The sequence below is a fragment of the Peromyscus leucopus genome, chromosome 12, assembly GCF_004664715.2.
Source record: "Peromyscus leucopus breed LL Stock chromosome 12, UCI_PerLeu_2.1, whole genome shotgun sequence".
In the NCBI taxonomy this organism is placed as follows: Eukaryota; Metazoa; Chordata; class Mammalia; order Rodentia; family Cricetidae; genus Peromyscus; species Peromyscus leucopus.
Window position 1 is genome coordinate 57,625,848 of NC_051073.1, and position 20,875 is coordinate 57,646,722.

Here is a 20,875-nt window from a genome sequence, read left to right on the forward strand (position 1 = left end):
CCTAACCAAGTCTGCCGTCCACTCTGTCTCTGTACTAGGTCTTACCTAACCAACAGGTACCAGAAAGGGAAGAGAAGGAAGAAGGGGAGGTATGGGCTGGGAATGGAGAAATAAAACTGTCACTATCTCATCTCTGGAAAATGCTGCAGAATGTATAGATTGTGGAAGTTGAAGTTACAAAAATTAGTTGTATTATGTAAGCAGCCATGGACGATCAGAACGTAAAAAGTATTTAATGATAGTACTTATAATCACATCAAATTCATTGAATAACTACAAAAATATGCAAGAACATCTACTTCAAAAAACAAAAATTATGATTTATGAGAAAACAAAGGAGAATAATGTAAATGAAATGCTAAACCACATTCACAGGTTTAAAACTCAGTGTCGTAAAGATAACGCTTTGTCACACTTAATCTGTTTGTTCTTCAAAACGGACGTGCTGGGTGTAAAGCTTATGTAGATGTATGTGTAAAGGGAAAGACCTATAACAACCAAGACCAGAGAACAGTTGGATTGCCAGATAGCAAACCTTACTATAGCACTACGTCACGACGACGACGACGACGACGACAAGGTGGTGTTATTATGGACAGAAATAGTCAGGGGAGCCGGGACGCAGCACAGGGATGGTACAAAATCAGACAGGCGCCGCACGGCTCCAAAAAGAGCCTCGGGGATGGGGACATTTGACTTCTGACAAGGTGGTGACGAGTACTAGTGTGAGGGTTAAAATAACCATCGCGGTAACCAATGCCCAGGCAACTGGACACCCAAACGAACCCTTGCTTCATGCCATACTTCAAAACCATTACAGGCCGTCACCGGCCTCACCATGAACTATAAAACATCTAGGAGGTCGAGATGGAGGCCATCTTCAGGGGGACACAAGCTCCTTAAACGTGACACAGAAAGCCACAGGAAAAGGGCAAAACCAACAGCACTACAGGGAAATCAAACCTCTGCTCATCGAAAGGTACCAGTTAGAGGAAACAGTATGTGTTGGTGGGAAATGTATAAAAGCCAACAGAATGTTTTCTTCATAACAGAAAACACTCACATGGGGTGGGGGCGCATTGGGGGGCTGGAGAGATGGCTCCGTGGTGAAGAGCACCTGTTAAACAGCCATGAAGGATGGAGTTGGGATTCCAGCAGCCCTGTAACAAAGCCGGGGTGTCCCGGCACTTTAGCCCCAGCTTTGAGGAGGGTGGGGCGGGGGTGTGGGAGATAGCTGGAGTTTGCTAGCCTCCAGCCTAGCCAAGAAAGTGGGGGGGGGCAGGAAAAAAGGGTATTAGTATTCATCAGGAAAATGAAAACTGTAGCCACAATGAAACGTTGCTATTCATACCCAAAAGGCAAAGATGAGAGGAAAAAAAAATCATGACAACTACCGGAGAGGGATTCTCCAACATTGCTGAAAGGAATGCGAGTTGGTACAAGCATTTAGAAAAACTATTTGGCAGAATCCACTGTCGAAGGATGCCTGAGTCGTGCCTTGTGGGTACCAATCCTAGGTACAGGGAATGCAAATATATGCATCCCGAAGCATCTGTACAAGGACGTCCACAGGAACACCGTTTTAATCACTTCAAGCTGGAAACAGTCCATGTGCATACCAAGAGTATATTGGTATATTCATACACTAGAGAACTACATGCCAGCAAGAACCAACCACTGGAGATGGAGCGAGGCTCCCCAGCCGATCAGTCCTCAGCTGTTAGAGTTTTCTAGTCTCACCCCAGACAGGTTGACCGAGGAGGCCTTTGAGATGCCTCCTGTTCCAAGCACATGCGGAGGGCAGCAGCGTGAGAAATAGCATGGAGCTGGGTGAGCACTGCCTAGCTGCCCCAGCTAGTCCCCACTGCAAAACACGGCAACGGTCTGAAGTCACTGTATCAGGGACAGGTTTGACACAGCATCAGGTAATCAGAACACACATCGGACTTTGAAAGGAAAAGCAACGTAGAATAGATTGAGCATTCAGGAAGGGAGGGCTGTGAATCCAAGACCAGTCTCATACAGCAGCAACATATTGTCTCAATCAAAATAAATAACCAGATAAAAAGAGAGCAGAACAGACTCAACTTGCAAGTCACTTTTAAATGTTTAAGGAAGGAAAATGAATTAGCTAAGCTTAAACAATCCTACTAATTATGAATCAATGCTAGATTCATAAACAGGGCACGGTTATTTCTATTTTCAACTTAAAAGTTGAAGAAAATGTCAGGGCTTAAAAATTTTCTATTTCAATAGAAACTTATTTGGGAACAACAACAACAACAACAACAAAATAACCACACGGAAAATTCACTGGATCCTTGCAGACAGTTTAAAGCAACAACATCCGGGAGAGGCGTGGGGTGCTTTAGTGAGTGCACACTCAAGGCCATGCCACATCATAGGTGCTTTACCCAATTGACTCATTGGCTCCTCACACCAACCCTGGGAGGTGAGTTCCTAGCCCCACTTGACAGATCAGGCTCAGAGGCTGTGTTACCAGCCCTGGTTCTACAAGCCATAAAAGAAGGAGTCAGGCCTGGTGCCTCTGGACCTTCCTCCTACGAGGAAGGTTGACGAAGGTAAGTTTCTCCATGTCACCCTTGGGGCAGTTGTGGTGCTGACATGGCATGTCCGTCTCCCGTCTTGCCCCCCGATCTTTCTGATGGATGATAGGAGAGGAGTGAGTACAAGTGGCCATCCAGAGAACATGGAAGAGAGCCATCTGGCCACAGAGACCACAGCTCTGCGATCCTTAAAGCTCAGGAGTATGGGTTGGAGCCAAAGGGACCTGTGCTCTGGACATAGCCTGAGGAGAGTTCTGGAGAGGAGTTCTGGAAGCTGTGGAGAGAAACAGAAACAGGTTATCAGAACCTGGCTCCAGAGGGCTTGCCCAGTACCACAGGATCTTTGCTGGGTTTCCGTTTCCCCTGCAGACCCCATGCCCAATGCCTAGTCCCGGACAGTGGTACTTTTTAGTTCTTTCATTCTGGGATGGGCGGGAGGAGGGGTCACTTCTGAAGTTATCTATCTGAAGTTCTCTCGGTCTACGGTTCTATCCTCCTCTGTCGACACTTCCGGGGTGCCCTAAGGAAAACAACTCTGCTTCCCGCTTGCTGTTCATGGATGATAAAGACAACCCCAGTCCCGCACTGAAGTTCAACAGGCTTTCTAAGACCCTGCCTTTCGTTTCTACAAACAGAGAGGTGGGAAGCTGAGGCCTGCAGAGCAGAACTGGAAGAATGACCTGAGAACTCTGGGGGGGAGGGACTGCTGCCCTGGACCTGGCTCACCCAGGGGGCCTCTGCCAGCAGATCAGCCACTGTGGAGACCCCAGAGCCTGTCAGCCTATGAAGAGCAACTGTCTGCCCAGGAGCTGTTCACTTGCATTGGCATCCATCAGCTTTCCCTCTGAGGGAAGAGTCTGAAGGCAGTGTGACAGGCTCTGTCTCTGTCAGAACACACACGGGGGGGGGGGGGGCAGCATGGGGTACAGCCCCACTCAGTTCTTCTGAAGCTCCGGGAGCTAGGCGTGGTCTCTCTCAGCCTCCTCCCAGGCTGCTCCTCGCAGGGAGAGGACGCTGCCAGCTGTCAGAAACCAAACCACTTCCACCGGGTCCTGTTTCTGTTGAGTTGTGGGAATGGCTGGCCCCACCAGCCCTTTCCTATGGGGTGGGAAGGCAAAGGGTAGATCACAGGGAGAGAAGGAGAAGCAGACACATGGAAACTGTCTAAAATATGACCGATTATGACTATGTCTTCAGCTCTTTTGGAACATTCAGTGACTTGAAAGTAGAAGCCGCCTGGGGTTTCCTTCCTCTCTGCTATTTTAAATAACAGAGGGATAAACACAGGAAGGACCTGGGGGCAAACAGTGGTTCTGGGAAAGATCTGAGGACAATTTGGAATCATTCGTGTAGGGGACAAGATGAGCTCAAGCCTGAAAGTTAGACAGATTTCAGCTTGGTATGAACAAATGGATTGCTCCCTGCATGCGAATTATACACTATGTGATGAGCTCCTGCGAGGACCCCAAGACATCTCTCAATTTTCCAAAGTGAGTTAGGCTCTGGCAAAAGGAAGCCTCAGATTATTCCCGCTGAGGCGATTTCTAACGCTCACATGAAGTATACTCTATCCCGATTTCCTTCGCTGGGGAGCCAGACACAAAGGTCCTAGTCTCCTTCTTTGTCACCCTGCTGCCCGTCCTCTGACGTTTGGGAAACATCCTTGAAGTCGGGGCTTTGGAGACCTTCTTCATTTGAGTGGTTTTCTTTATCCTCAGAGAAATGAGTACTGACGCTGGAGGAGTTAGGATTCAGAATTAGCAAAATGGAGACACAAAGGTGCTTAGGAAAGAGAAGAGAGAGCAAAGGCAGAGAGAGTGGGTAAAGGCGGGCTGGGGGGGGGGCAACAGAGCTAAAACTAACATGGAGAAGTCCGGGGCAGGTGGGGAGGAAGAGGGACACTTAGAGCCACCAACTGAGACGTCAGGGACGAGGAGGAGTCAGGGATGGAAAGGAAGCAGAAGTCAGAGCCCTGTGAGCCGAGGAGGTGCTGAGGCAGGCTGGACGGCATGAATACCCACAGGTCACACTGGTCAGCATGGAGCGGGATGGAGCAGCAGGTGTGGAAAGTCAGAGAGGGGACCAGTGAACGGGAAAGCAAACTAAGCTGCCGTGGGGCTCAGCGCCTTGGAATTACTCCACGGGAGATGATAACTTCTCTATCTCTAAAGCCGATGTCCGTCTTCACCACCTGCATCTCGCTCGCTTCTTTCATCGGCTACGTGGATTGTTTTGGAAGTACACGTCTGCTCATCCACGCCGTGCACCTCCGAGGCCTTCGCACTGGGCTAGTTCCTCAAATCTGCCGGTGCTTCCCAAAGAACGACAGGTCCCTTTGGTGGTGGCCCCTGGCACTTAAAATGCCTTCCAGGCTGTGGACGGAGGGGTTTTCCTCAGGAAAAGCCAAGCCTCCACCAAGACGGGGTAGAGCCCGGAGGAAAATGTCACAGTATTGTAAGCTCAAGCAGGGGAACAGGAAAGTGACTTCCCAGAACTACTGAACACAGCTTCTTCCAGGTACACACTCGTAGGAGGGAAATCCTGCCAGCATTGGGGAAGCCACTCAGGCCCAGGCCCAGGCCGCTGCCCACACATGTGGGCTGCTGGGAAAAGCCAGGCTGCCCTACACCTGTCACGGTCATGTTTAGATCAAAGCAGTGTCCAGGCCTCTGCCTGAGTGACCAGACCGTCTGCCACTGGGCAGGAGGAGAGCAAGACAGGGCCGTTTGTTTTCCAGAACTGTTCGCCTGCTATCACTAGTCTCTTTGATTTTTAACAGTCCGTCCCAGTCAAGTCTTAAGAACGGCTGCTTCCCAGAACTTATCTATCCACCAGGGAGACCATCAGTAGAACGACGCCAGCATTCTCTCCCCTGTGAATCACATGCCACAGACAATACCTCCTTAGTCCCAGCGGTGCTTTTAGTAGCTATTAGCAAAAGCTAGCCCCTCCCACCCCCCAAAGATTACAGCCCGCCATCGCCCTGCTCTAAACGTCAACCAGTCCATTCTCTGAAATGTAACCCCAGCTGTGAGAAGGTTTAGAAAATCCTTCATGCAAGCATGCGCCTGCTGTGAGCACGGGGCTGGGTTAGAGCAGCGAGTCCTCCTCCGAAAGGGACGGACGGGACTCGGAAGCCGCCGCCGCCGTCGCGTTTCCACCCTAAGGAGCCAATACAACCAGCACGGGCAGAACCAGGCACCTTCACCTCTGCATACTTACACAGGATCCTTAGCTGGCGGCGTGCCCATGTTAGCTCGCCCTCACCTCATGTACTCCCCGTCACTCCTATAATCCATAAACGACTCTGATCCTGAAACCTCTTCAAAATCCTCCAGCACCAGACTGGTGGAGTCCTCACCCGGGTGCCGCTGTCAGGTCTGGACATCCTGGCCCGGGACAGAGGCACAGGGAAGTTGGTGGTCGCTGGAGGTGGGGAGCAAGGGGCTGTTGTTGGCAGGATACAGATGGGCCTGGCCTGAGCAGGGGACACAGCCGCCTCAAAGACTTCTTCATCGTCCTTCTCAGACTCCGGTCCGCCCTCTGAGGCTGAGGACCCCAGCACGTGGTAGAGGCTGGGGAGGCGGATGTCGAAGCGCAGCCCAAACTTCGCAAACAGCTTGTCGTTGAGGGTATAGAGCTTCTCGGAGATGTCGTAGCCCAGCAGGGCCGCGAAGAGGCGGGAGATGTATTGCTCTCTGTTTAGAAGAAGGTGGAGATTTTTCCGGGGCCAGGAAATGTAGCTGCATTCGGTCTCGGCAGTCAGGGTGACCTACGGGGTTAGGAGCAGAGAGAGGTTTGCAGTGCAGAGAAACAAGTGGCTATTTTGATTTTGATAGCTCTCTACGGCCTAGCCGGGAGGACATCCAGGGACAGGCTTCCTGTGTGCACTGTGATGTGCATTTCCTGTGTCAGGAACTGGGGACAGTCCCTTGCTCACTTATCCATGACCTCCTGGAGCCTCAGTCTGAGTATCTCCTCTCCTAGGTTCTTTTGTTGTTGTTTTTGTTTGTTTGTTTGTTTTTCGAGACAGGGTTTCTCTGTGTAGCTTTGGAACCTGTCCTGGAACTCGCTCTGTAGATCAGGTTGGCCTCGAACTCACAGAGATCCGCCTGCCTCTGTCTCCCGAGTGCCACTGCCGCCCGGCCCCTCTCCTAGGTTCTTACATTCTGTGGTTCCACTGCTGATAACAACAATGGCTGCAAAAGATTCTGAGTAGAAAGGCTAAGAAAGGGAGGGCAGCATCTGAGGGCTGGAGAGAGAACAAACTAAACGTAAAGATGGTTCATCTTGGGGTTGGGGATTTAGCTCAGTGGTAGAGTACTTACCTAGCAAGCACAAGGCCCTGGGTTCGGTCCTCAGCTCCAGAAAAAAAAAAAATGTAAGGACCAGGCTTGGTGACCTGTGCCTGTAATCCCAGGGAGGCTGAGGTGGGAGGATGACAAGTTCAAGGCCAGCTTGGGCACCTTAGAGGAGAAACTCAAGCTCTGGAAAGGAGATAACTTCGTGGTAGAGAGGCAGAGCACTTGCCTAGCATGTGTGTGTAAGGCCTTAGGTTGAATTTCCAGTACTAAGGGGAGAGGAACCATGACTGGAGAACAGTCACCAAAAGAGCTGGGGGGAAAGTTTATTGAGAGAAAATGCCACAAATTAAGCACGCCAAGATGTATCAGATGGCCAGAGCACTGGGGTTCAGGTCTCCGAATCTGCTCTTCACTTGGTTACAAACCCAGAGGATCTCATGAATTAAGGAGGAGTGTAAGCATAGAAAAAGAAACTCATGAGCAGGATGGAACAGGTCCCTCCTTCAGTTATGTACATAAGGGCCTAGGAATGTCTGCACCTTCACTGTGCCCAGGATGCAAACTAGATTATGCCAGCAGGAGAAATAAGCAGCAACATGTTCTTGGCACACAGGAGGCCTCCGTAATCCTTGTTAAAATGATGAGTTAGGCATGGTGGCTCATGCTGTATAAGCCCAGCCCTCAGAAGGTGGAGGCAGTGGGCCAGGAACCAGAAGCCACCTTCGGCTACATAGTGAGTTCTAGGATAGCCTGAGCTATAGAGTGGGCTCCTGTCTCAAAACCAAAACCAAAGATGAGCACCATGCAGGCTAAGATTAAAATGGAATCATTCTAAGGATAGCATAGAAATGGGAATAGATTTAGACAATTCTCTATGATCTGGCTGACACAATCCTTTTGCTGGCAGGGTCAGGGTGTGAGTGGAAAAGATGGACATCGAGGCTAACCTTTACGGAGCTGTGACTGTGTGCCAGGCCCTGTGTTGGGTGCTTTATACTGATTATGAAATACGGTGTTGGCTTCTGTTAGAGATTATATACAACCCCTCAAATTCTTGTTATTCGGGGCCGGAAAGATAGCTGAGCAGGTTAAAAGCACTTGGTGTTCTTGCAGAGGACCTAAGTTTGATTCCCAGCACCCACTTGGGGCAGTTCACAACTGCCTAGAACTTCAGCTCCAATGGACCTAAAGCCTCTGGCCTTTGCAGGTACCTGCACTCATAGGCATATATACCCCCTCCATACACATGATTAAAAATAAAATAAATCGGGGTTGGGGATTTAGTCAGTGGTAGAGTGCTTGCCTAGCAAGTGCAAGGCCCTGGGTTCGGTCCTCAGCTCAAAAACAAACAAACAAACAAACAAACAAACAAATAAATAAATAAAATACATCTTTTAAAAAGATACAACTTAAACAATCTGGGCCAGGTGGTGGTGGCACACGGCTTTAATCCAGCACTTGGGAGGCAGAGGCAGGTGGATCTCTGTGAGTTCGAGGCCAGCCTGGTCTACAGAGTGAGATCCAGGAAAGGCGCAAAGCTACACAGAGAAACTCTATCTCGAAAAACCAAAAAATAAAAAATAAAAAATAAAAAATCAGACATTGCCTACTTTACCTCCCATCACCACGCCCTCTCCTCTTCCTCAGTGTCCGATGTACCATCCTCTGCTTCCTACTCCCCACAGCTGCCTACCTCGCCTAACTGTTAGACCAAGTCCTAAATTAGTCATCAAGGCCAGGGGCTGTTGCTGGTTTCCCCCCTCACCAGCTGGGTAACATCCGTTCAATTACTGCGGTGTCCGGGCATGTCGCCTCTAAGAATTCTGAAAACAATGCTCACGATCTGTCCCTTACCAACGGATGAGCCTGTGGTTGTCATGCTCAGTCATAGCCTCTGCCTTGGCAGAAAGTCCCAGACAAGAACCTGGTGCCAACCGCAGAGCAGATAAACGTCTGCGGGTGTCCCAACTTGGATGACGTCAATGTCCGTAAGATCAGACACAGTGAGTATGGGCTTCCCTGGTGTAGGCTGTTACTGCTTCCATTTAAAAAAAAAAAAAAAAAAGAATAAAATATGAAATGCCTTTTCTTTGTCTTACTTTCACGGTTGGCTACCATTATATTTATTTCCTGTTTTAGCAAACTCCACAGAAACCTGTCTCTACTTACTGTCTCCTTTTTTCTGACTTGCTCTTTGCAAATAAGGCTGTCAATCATTGTTCCTGTCAATCAAGACCCCCCTACCCCCTGTGGCCTCCCAGTTGCTGCTTCCACGGGTCAGTTGCACTCTGCTAGGTCACCTCTCTTGGGCACACTATCTTCTTGGGGTTCTCGGGGTGCCAAACACGCCTGGGGCAGCCTCCTGACTTCTTTTCAGGTTCAGTTCTGGTTCTTCTTTTTCTCCCTAACTGTAACAAAGGAGGCCAGGTTCTCGACCGCTTCTCTATCCTCTCATTCACTAGGCAATGCTAGCCAGTCCAGGGGCTTCTAGCGTTATCTGCATAAAACCTGTTCCCAAATTCATCTCTCAAGCCCGGACCTCATTCCTGGGTTCCAGACTGGACTATTCCAACTGCCTCTGCAACATCCCCACTGTCCAAGATGAAGCAAACTGAACACATCCCAAGATGCACTTCTCCCCCTCTGGCAAGCTCCTCCTGCAGCCACCCCATCCTTCTCCGTGCTCGGTCAGCAGCCTCCTTCTTCACTAGTTAAGCTTGTTAGAAAACCTTCTGGGCTCCATCTAGAAAACACATGCTCTGGCCCTTATGTAATCTGGTTCCAATGGCTACCAACATGTTCTTGGCACACGTAGCTCCGTATCTTGTTAAATGAGAGTTAGCTGGTGGCTCATGCTGTATAAGCAGCATCAGAAAGTGGGCAGTGGCCAGGACAGAAGCACTTCGCTACATGTGAGTTCTAGGTAGCCTGAGCTACGGTGGGCTCCTGTCTCAAACAACAGATGAGCAGCATGGCTAAGATTAAAATGGAATCATTCCAAGGATAGCATAGAAAAGGGAATAGACTTAGACAATTCGCTATGATCTGGCTGTATGCCAGATCTGAGTGTGCCCAAGAGAGGTGACCAGCAGACCATCATAGCGCTCTGCAGCTTCCTTTTCTGCTGGCTGCACCCCACCTCTAGGTGCCTCCCTCTCTGTGCCTGAAAGCTGCAGCTCTCCCTCGGGACTCCAGCCCTTGCTCTGTCCTCTGTCTCACAGATGACCAGAGTGCACGCTGTCCCCTCTCAAGCCCTTACTCAGCTGTCACTCGTTTAACAAGGACACCCATGAGCACTGTATTTAAACGGCAACCTTACACTGGGTTGTCTGCAGTTCTTTTAATTAGCCGTTATTATTTTCCAACACATTCATCTGCTTGTTATATCTAGGGTTTATTTTTGTCTCTCCTGCTGAAATGTAACTTGAATAAGGGCAGGATCTGTGCTGTTCATTGATGTATTCCAAACTCTTTCACCAGTGCCTGGCATATACTCAGTTCTCCAGAGGCATCTCTGAAGGGAATGCACAATGGATGAAGACTCAGTCTTGTATATTGTCAAACAACCTAGCGTCATTTTCTCATGTCTTATAATGTTCTTCCTTGGAGTCTGGAGAGATGGCTCAATAGTTAAGAACACTTGCTGCTCTTCCACAGGAACAGGGTTCAGTTCCCAGCACCCATGTCAGGCCACTCACAAGAGCCTATAATTTTGGCTGATGCCCTCTTCTGGCCTCCCAGGGCACTGCACCTATGTGCACATAACACACAAAAAAAAAAAAAATCTTCCTGCACCAATCACTCACAAGCAGGCGGATCTGGAGGGAGGGAGTGAGAGAAAGGCGAAGGTGCGGGGGGGGGGGGGGGGGGGGGGGGGGGGGGGGGGGGGGGGGGGGGGGGGGGGGAACCATGGTGATATAAACTGAATATTTAAAAAATAATATAAAAAGTCCTTCCCTGAAGGTGCTCTAGAAGTCTACTTTCTTTTATTTGTGTGTGTGTGTGTGTGTGTGTGTGTGTGTGTGTGTGTGTGTGTGTGTGTGTGTGTTGTGTTGGGGTATGTGTGTATGGGTGTGTGTGTTAGGGGGTATGTGTGGGCATGTATGTATATGGGTATGCTGGCCTGTGCTTGTACATGTGGAGACAGAAGCTGACTTCAGGTACCTTTCTCTATTGCTTACACCTTATTTTTTTTTAGACGAAATCCATCACTTGACATTCGACTAGAATGGCTGGCCAGTAAGTCCCCCAGATCTGTCTGTCTCTGCCCAACCTGGTGCTGGGGTTACAGGCACGAGTCACCATGCCCTGCTTTTTGCTGGGTGCTGGTGATCTTAATTCAGCCCCTCATGCTTATATAGCCAGCATTTACCTACCGCACATGCCCCTCACCACAAGCATCCAGGACTGTCTGTTATAAAGTTTTGATAAGTACCAAGCTTTTTCTTCATGAGAACATATGTAAACAGGACACAAGTCCAGTAAAACGGGACACAGGTTGGAGGCTAGTGATAAATTCTGTGGGATGTGCCTCTGCTTGGCTCTGAATAAATAATGAAAGCGTCACAGTGCCACCAGCCAGCAGAGCTGGGGTAACTGAATTGTTGAGAGGCTGACATTTGTGTTAAATGTGTTGTGAATGGTGATTCAGGCAGTCACCGGAATGGCTCTTCCAATCAACAAAGCTATGTAAGAGCAAGATCAAGATGAACTGTAACACAACAACATTTGATACCTGCCAAGAGGAAATGGGGCTTTACACGGCCAACAGCAAGGGTGTGGACCTCACTGCTTCTAAATGAGGCACACACACGGGATATAAAAGGGAGGAATCCGAGCAGGCTTACGTTCCGGGCCGAGAGGCCATCTGGGGTGACAGCCTTCCCTTTGGAGCGTAACCCACCTGTTCTTCCCTGTCAGGGCTGTAGCCTGGTCTGGCTGGCTCCAGACCCCCAGCTCTTCTGGTCTTTCTCCAGGTCTGAGGGAGTTCCCAGAGAGCGCCCCTGGGCGAGGCAGAGGGGGGGATGGGACAAAGGTTATGTGACTGGAGGGGGTCAGAGGCCAGTGGTCCTGTCAATGGCAGCAGAACTGCCTCTCTGACAATGTCACCACAGAGCTAAGTGCCAGGATTGGGACAGAAGCCAGCCCAGGCAGTGGCATGCCTGACAAGCGTCTGTTCCGGGGTTAGCTCATATGCTGGCTAGAAGACTCTCTGGTAGACATCATAGAAGACACACAGAACCAAAGACCAGCAAACTGTCCAGCACGGTCTCTAAGGGGGTGGAGTGAACCACTCTTATGGTGGTCCTTTCATTTCTTAAAGAAAGAAAAAAAAAATAGACAGTAGATCCAGACTCCTCCTTGGCTTTGCCACTTTCTGGCGAGTGCATGATGCTTTGGGACCAGAGATGCTTTGTCTGTTAACAGTAACAGCCAATCGAGCAAGCTGTGTGAATGAGCAAGACAACACAACATGCAGTGCCTGCCACCTTCTAGCCGTCCTCGGCAATCCAGAAGCACGCATGTGAGGGGCTGCCAAGAGGTCAGCAGGGGCTGAGTGGCCAGGATCCCTGCAGCCCCCATGGGTGTGAGTGACCCATTGAGTCTTCTGAGGCACCAACTGCTCATGGGCAACCAGCTCAGTGAAAACTGTGTTCTTGGGACTGCATTTTGGAGTGTGGAGACAGAGACAGGGACAGAGACCGAGAGATGGAGATGTCCTCACGTCAGTAGACTAGAGAGCGATGTGCACACAGCCGGCACAGAGAGAAGAGCTCAAGCAAGCTGTGGGCATGGAGGCAGGAAGGTGAGCCTGAGCAGCCCTCAGAGGAGTGCTGGGGGGCGTGGCGCTTGTTTAGAGGGGAAACCGCATTTCAGAGAGAGGGGCAGCAGCAGGGTCAAGGGATGGGGGGCCGGTGATTGGCAGAGCTGGAATGAGCCGCATGGACCAGAAGGGCTGGAGCTGCAGCCAGCGAGTGCTAGAGTTAAGGTTACCCTACGTAGGATGGCCTTTTTCTCTTTTTTTAGCCTATAGGCATTAGTCTTTTGGAAGGTTTGTAGGCACGCGAGTGACGAGTGATGTGACTGCCTGTCAGGGACCAACACCGCCCCCTCCCTGTTCCCCAGACTCTGGAGCCCAGGCACGCTTCTCCCACAGAAGGCAGAGGTCATGGCCCCACCCACTCTCAGCACCACTGTTTGTGGTGGTCAAAGGGCCGATGTGAGCCAGGGAGGCAGCGATGTTGGGTGCTTCCAGTGATGGCGGGCGGGGATGGGGTGGGGTGGGGTAGGGGGCAGCGCTGCCTCGGGGCTCCTTATTACCTGGAAGATCCCCTCCTCAGAAGGCTGCAGTGATTCCCACTCCGGAGAGTCCAGGAACTGGTACGGAAAGATGTAGTGCAGAAACTGCCATCCTGGCTCACTCGAACCCTGACAAGAGGAAAGAAGACACTGGATGGAAAAGGGTCATGGCCGCTCGTATGCCCTCAGCTGAGGTCACTCACTGCTGACTAGCTCAAATCCTCCCAGCTACAGTGTGGAGAGGCCGAAGCGGATGTGACCCAGTTAGACACGGAAACCAAGCTCTTGTGGAAGAAAGGAAGCCATACCTCCTGAAGACTGCCTTAGGCATGGGCCGTATCCCAAAGCAATGAGAAACACCACTAGGGTGAGATCTGAACGCTGGTAGTTTAAGAATCTCCCCAGTCGGGGGGGGGGGGGGGGGGGTATGAGGGAGTGAAGTGTTTGTTTGTTTTGCTTTGTTTTGTGTTCTTTTTTTGTTTGTTTTATTTTCTCTTTATTTCTTTTTAAATTTCCTTTGGTGGGGAATGCTATAAGGGTGAAGAGTGGGCCAGGCGGTGGTGGCGCACACCTTTAATCCCAGCACTCGGGAGGCAGAGCCAGGCGGATCTCTGTGAGTTCGAGGCCAGCCTGGGCTACCAAGTGAGTTCCAGGAAAGACGCAAAGCTACACAGAGAAACCCTATCTCGAAAAACCAAAAAAAAAAAAAAAAAAAAAAAAGAAAAGAAAAGAAAAAAGGGTGAAGAGCGGATATGGAAGGACTGGGATATGAGTGGGATCGGGGCGCACGTGCAATTTCCAAAGAATCAATGAAAAAAATTATGTCTAAAGAAGAAAACAAAGGAGACTCTCCCCAGTGATTCCACTATGCATGCAAACTGGTGCTGGGGCTCTGCCGTCCACTCACCCACGTGTGGCTCTTCCAATTAAGATTCACACCCATTAAAATCAAGTGTAGTTAACAGTCCACTTCCTCAGTCACACTGATCCCACCCCAAGTGCTTCGGTCTGTAGCCGTGTGCAATCTGTGGCTGCCATATTGTACAGCACGGATGTAGAATGTCGCCACTGCTGTGGAAGGTGCTGTTCTACCGTCCTTCCCGGCAGGCTACAGGAGCGGCAGTACTGAGGACAGCACGTTTGCAAGGGGAAGAAGACAGCATGTGAGAAAGACAAACGGATGCTCCGCATGTGCCTGCCCATTTAGTCATCACGGCGATGCAAGGCAGACTGGTTTATTTTCCTTCCTTCCTTCCTTCCTTCCTTCCTCCTTCCTTCCTCCCTCCCTCCCTCCCTCCCTCCCTCCCCTCTCCTCTCTCTCTCTCTCTCTCTCTCTTTCTTTTACAGCCAAGGAAACAGATGGTCGGGAAACTTAAGGTCATACAGTTACCAGGCAACAACACTGAGATTTTACGTTCTCGCCATGATGTCATGTTACTAGAGTTTTGGGGTAGGTGGTGGTGGACACCCCTTCTCTACCCTCAGCAACCATAAGGAAACGAGGTCCCAGAGACCTCATTCAGTGGACGGTCCTGGGATGCACATCTAGTCCAGCGCCATTCCAACCTGCATTTGGGAGACTTTGGGACTGGAGAGAAGTCGATGTGACTTGTGCTTCCAACAGAGACGACATCAGACATTGGATAAACTAACACACTCCAGGAACTAAAAACTCGTCTCTCATAGAACGGAAGTCAGACTTTGCAAGGGGATGTGTCCCAGCGGGTCCCAGGGAAGGGGAAGCTAAAGTCATACAGAAGACCCAATAGACAGGGTTTTATGTTATTCCAGCCTGAGGCCACGCTGCATGCCTTTCTTGAAGTTTGGAAAGAGATCCTTTTTCTTTTTCTGAAGGGCCTTACCCCACATCAACTAGACAGAGTGGGTTTCTGGGGCTCCGAGAATTCTAATTAATTTTTTTTTTTTTTCATTTTATGGATGTAATTATTCCACACTATCGATGAGTTAAGCAACTGCTCTGGCCTTTCTTACGGCCTCAGGCTTGTTTTACAGCTCAGGGTTAGCTACTTGTGGTCACTCTAGCCTTATGACCAGCACCTACCCTGGTGCTTTGCCCCTGCCGAGAAGGGACCTGTCTGTCAGCAGGATGCCGGGATAAAGTGAGTGGTTCGGGATGTGATGTAGCATCTAGACATAGATCAAGACCCACGAAGGGCCTTTCCCTCCATTCCCCACAAAACCCAGGCTTTCACATTCGCTTTCTCTTTTGAAGCGAGTTACATCGGGCAAGGAAGGAAACAGACAAGCGAACCTCAGTGGCACATATGCCCACTTGGAAGGAGCTGGCCTTCCGTCACCCTGGAGCTTTTCCTAACTACACCAGTATTCACAGAGCCTCTCCTGCTCCTGAACACTGGGGGCGACAGAGGTGGGAAAAGTCTGGCCCTTGCCTTTGAGAGGTTCACAGCTGAGTGGAAGACTCGGGCACATAAATATCTGGCTGCCAATCAGTGTCCTGAGTACTGGGGTGGAGCAGGCTCACAGAAGGGGGCCTGGAAGAGCCTGGTTCTTTGCAGGGAACAGACTTCTCAAAGATGACATTCCATGTGAGTTTTGAAGGATAAATGGGCTACTGGTGGGCAGGTAAGGATGGGGATGGGCAACTGATGAGCAGGTAAGGATGGAGATGGGCAGAGATCTGGATGGAGATGGGCAGAGATCTGGGAAATGTAATGAGAGAGCCTATTCTTAAACACCTTCTGCTTCTCCTCCTCCATGCTGCTAGAGTTTCGGCTGGAAATGTAGCTGCTCAGCTAAAGACTATGCCTTCTTATATCCTTTGCTGCTGGACTCACCCAAGGGGTTAAGTTCTGGCTAATGGGATATAAGCACCCTTGAGTCTCCTCTCAATGAATGCCTAGATATTTGTGTGAGCATGCAAGTTACTGAAGACTGTTGCTAGGCATTAAGTAATGACCTGTTATATCATCACTCAAAAAAGAAAGCCTCTCACGGCAGAAACATACTCACGCCAAGACTAGGAAACATATAGACTGCCTGGATAATGTAAGAGAAAATAAAGTACCACGTTCTCCTACCTCAGGGCCTTCACACACGCTGCCTTCAGCTAGACCACTTTCCCTCATGGCTGGGCTGACTCCTTGCAGGAGTCTGTCTGACCTCCCCGAAAAGGGAGATCCACAACTTCCATGCTCCCATTACGTTTAGTATCTCTCCTTGGGAACACCATGTCCATGATTAATCATTGTGGCACGTAATTATTATTGGCTTAAGCGCCACGAGTTCAAGACAACGCTTGTCACATCTGGATCCTGAGTCTTACTACTCTTAAGAAATGTGCGAAGAAGGCAGGGAAAAATAGAAGAAGGAAGGAAGGAAAGAAAAAAAGAAAGAAACAATGACTGGATGAACAAGATGTACGGGGGTGGGGGGGTGCCCATATGTGCGCATTCCTGAAGAGAATAAAACCTCAAGAAAAAGCATCTCTAAGGAGAAGACATCAAGAGAGAAGGATGCCTGAGTTATGTATCCTTTCTCCTCATCGTCTCTTTAGGTAAGGAAGCTGGTTCCCAAAGCATGTCACCAAGACACAACACTGTCTGTCTAATGTAGACCCAGGCCGCAAGGCACACTGAGGCGGTTTTTAACGGTTGTGCTGTGTCCTTTAGCATTGGTGTTCTTGATCACATAGCAGGCAGGTCATTTCCTTGTACTGTAATAGCTTAGGCAGTCAGTCACCTGTTCAGAAGGCTGTACATGTAGGAGTTGGTACATTTCGTCGTCTATGAAACTGAAAGAGTAAGTATAGTTTAGCGGGTGACAGTCTTTGAGGAAGTCACTTTGCTCTCTGAATGTCAAAAGGGATGGCTGCCCTTGTCAAAAACCAAAAGAGAAAGCTTCTGGGGTCTGAGCAAAGGGCTCCCTCCAGGTGACGCTCCACATAGGACAAGGAGGTCTGCAAAGGAGGCCTGCACTTCCTGGCACAGAAGGAGTCTTTTCTGTAACTGGGAAGTGTTCACCATTACACTAATCCAGACGCAGCAATTCCATCTTAAATCCAGAGCCCAGTCATTGGCTAGGAGCCTTTTTCCTCTTGTCTATTCAGCAAAGCTGAGACAGGAGAACAATGATAACAAGTTAAAAAGAACAGTAACAAGGGGGCTGGAGAGATGGCCCAGAGCTTAAGAGCACTGGTTGCTCTTCCAGAGGTCATGAGTTCAATTCCCAGCAACTACATGGTGGCTCACAACCATCTGTAAGGAGATCTGGTGCCCTTCTCTGGTCTACAAGCATACAGGCAGGCAGAACACTGTATACATAATAAATAAATCTTTAAAAAAAATTTAAAAAAAGAACAGTAACAAAACCCTTATTCCACCAAGCCTTGACAATCAAGAGAAATATCGAAATGGCCTGGTTTCTAACTGCTGATGCAAGTTGATTCAAAGTATACTAGGAAAAGCTATATAGAAAGGCAAGCCTTGTTTCCCCCTTCCCAGGGGCACAGGCTTACACAATCTGTAAATCTGTCAATCTGTCATATATGAGACATCAGAGCATACAATAACTGTATGTTTCTGCTAATGAACATCAGGCCAAGGAGAGGCCGTCCTTTGCCTGCCCAGTCCCTTCTACTGAACAGAGGAGCCGTGAGGAACAAAAAGCATGGACCCTCATGAACGGGCAAGGGCCCTCCATTCATGGTTTGTCCTATAAGCATGGAGCTGGTGGTGAACACCCAGACAATAGTCCCAGTGCATGCTTGTCTACAGATGGTGGCATCTGCTCACACTGTCAATTCACCCATACACGGGGGTCTCCCCATAGAAGCTCTCCCTTCATAACTCAGTCAACCCATGTCTTCTGAGTCCAACAGAAAGTCAAAGTCCACAGAACAAATTGGATCCTATAAATGCAGACATTATGACTTCGACAGTAGCTGTCCACCATTGTCAGAAGCCTCTTTCCCCCTGTGTGGTCGGCCATCTTAGTTTGGTTTCCTCCCCTCCCTCCATCTCTCGTTCTTCCCCTTCCCTTCTTCCCTTTCCCCTTTTCCTTCCCTCTTTCCCCTCCTCCTTCCATCTTCCATTTCCCTTTTCCCTTTCCTTTCTAGAATGCTCTGATTATTATTATTTTTTTTTTAAGGCACCGTTGATCTCCAGCAAGGTGACAGAAGGGACTGCCTATCAACAAGGGCTATGAGGCAACATTTCAAAGAATGCACAAATGCTATAAAGTATGACACACGGAGCCCATGGTGTTTTCTCATTAAACAGCAATGACCACCATTGCCATGGAGGCCAAGTGGACACACTCTGATCCTAAAGCCAGCCAATGTCCAATTATCATTCTTCCTCTGAGGCACATGTCTCCACTAAATCCCCAGGGAGACATCTGTGGGCATCACTACTCTTCTGTCATGTGGGGCCCTCACATTACAGTATAGACTCTCAATAGAACACTCAGACTGGGAATAAGACATAGCTATTTCCTCTCTGCAGCTGTCAGTACACGGACTATACTCCAAAGCTTGTTTAGGGTAGCTCAAATACATGGGGTGTTTCCTTGATATCCTGGCAGGACAGGAGTCACTGGAAACCTCCTGTTTCTGGGTTTATTTCCTGTACATAGTTGGTGCTTAGCAAATGTTAAATGCACGTGGAAGGAACAAATCAATCTTATTTGAAATGGTCAGTTTTCTAAAGCTCATAGAGAGGTTGCTGCAAGTGTAGGCATTACACATTAGAGTATATGTGTGTGACTGTGTGTGTGTGTGTGTGTGTGTGTGTGTGTGTGTGAGAGAGAGAGAGAGAGAGAGAAGAGAGAGAGAGAGAGAGAGAGAGAGAGAGAGAGAGAGAGAGGGAGAGAGAGAGAGAGGGAGGGAGGCCAGGGTGGGAGGGTGAGGGGCTGGGGGACTGGGAGGCTGGGGGGCTGGGGGCTGGGGGCGGGGGGGGGGGGCATGTTTTGGGTCTGGCCTCACCAGACTTTGCAGCAGCAAGTGAACACAGTCACCCTTGAGAGCCTGAACGATGTTCCATGACCTAGTTTCCTCTTGCAAAGTGTCAAGAAAGAGGAAGCAAAGTCACTCCTAGAAAAATCTATTTGGGTATGTTTGCCTTGCCACATCCTTCCCTCGATGAGGGGGGGGACACGGAATGGAAAGGGACATTAGGCATGGGAAGTGTGGGCTGGGGGGAATTCCAGGCCTTGACAACACAGAACCAATCGCTTACCGGCCGGAGAGGAGCAGGGACAAGCGGTTGATGGGTGTCTCCCCCTCCACGGCATAGGTCTGCTCTGTGGCCAGTCTCAGGACCTGCTCCTGGCAGCAGTGGACAATTTCCTTGTAGACCTGCAGGGGCACCTGCAGGGGCAGGCATAGAGTCCTGTAGAGGAGGTTGAACTCCTCAGGCAGGGTATTCACCCGAAGGCGATAGAGCAGATGAGCCAGCTGAAGCAGGCAGGCCCCGGTCAACAGGAAGTTCCAAAGGACGATGTCTAGCCCGCAGGCGTCGAACCAGCCCCACAGCCCATAGCAGAGGTAGCCTGGGCCCAGGATGCCGAAGAGATAGAAGCATCCATACACCCCGCTGCCTGCCATAAAGCCCATGAGCAAGAAGCAGTTGGCCAGGTGGTAGACAGACCCTTCCGTATTCTGCTCCCAGCTACTGCACACCGGCCTCTGCCAGAGGAGCTGACCCAGCGAGCTGCCGTTGGCGCTCATCTTCGGGGCTCTCAAGCCTTTCCAGGCCTCTCCACTAAGGAAAGCGAGGGGAAAACAATCAATCAATCCGTACTCCCAGCGTGGCTCCTCACCACCGACTCCACCTTTGCTGGCAGGAATGCTTCTGGTGGCTCTGAGAAAGAATGCCAGAGCATAGCACACCGCGGAAGATCGAAAATCTAGGTTCGTTGTTTGGGATGTTTTTTTTTCTTCTTCTTCTCCCTCTCTCGCTCTCAGCAACCCTCTTGTCTTCTCTGCAGCGTTCCAGTAAACTTCTTTGGCTCCGGCTTTCTTAGGATAGTCTTCATATTTAGTTCTCAGCGAAAAACACACATTGGTCCTGAGAGAAAGTAGGATCACAACACCAGAAACTTCAGCAGCGCGGGACACGGAAACCACATGCCGCTTTGTCTTGTTCCCAAGCAGAATGAGGCGTGAGAGCCAGCAGGAGAGACACACTTGTGTTCCATTTGGAATGCATGTTCTCTTGGCACCGGAAGAAAGGGTGACCCCAGAGGGATACCATGTTTGGAATTGGAATCCAAGAGGTACTGGCAGTGAGGGAAAACAGGCCAGGCAAACGGGCAGCCTGGGACAGCACTTAGCATACCTCCGGAGGACAAGATAAGACCCTGGATCAACAGAGACAGGCAGAGAGGGTCCAAGGAAAAGCCAGCAGAGAAGTTAGGTCCCCAGGGCAGGCAGCACACAGTGCAGAGGTCCCGTCAGGAGGCTTTGGGGATTTGCATGAGGTAGGAGGAGAGTGGGAATGCCTGGGGCTATTACCAGAGACAGTCCTGGCAGCAAAACCCGGAAAGACCCATAAAAGGTTTACGACACTCTGCAAACGCCGACAGGCACTGATTTGACATTCGTTCAACAAAAGCAGCCCCTTCAAGTCGGAGTTGACCCTCCTCTGCAAATATCTGCACCTAGTAATAGTTAATAACCGGCAACACATTACCCAAATCACCACCCCATCTACATCAATAACCTCA

General features: G+C 49.9%; 1 protein-coding gene across 1 annotated transcript; it reads right to left on the bottom strand.

Annotated features, from left to right (window-relative positions):
* Positions 1-213: 213 nt before the first annotated feature.
* On the bottom strand, positions 214-20,607 carry Popdc2 (popeye domain containing 2). The gene is given in 5 exon segments (XM_037209759.1): positions 214-2,841; positions 5,929-6,339; positions 13,193-13,278; positions 13,281-13,300; positions 19,387-20,607. Coding segments are annotated over 5 exon segments (1,338 nt in total). The 5' UTR covers positions 19,878-20,607; the 3' UTR covers positions 214-2,511.
* Between the last annotated feature and the right edge of the window lie 268 nt (positions 20,608-20,875).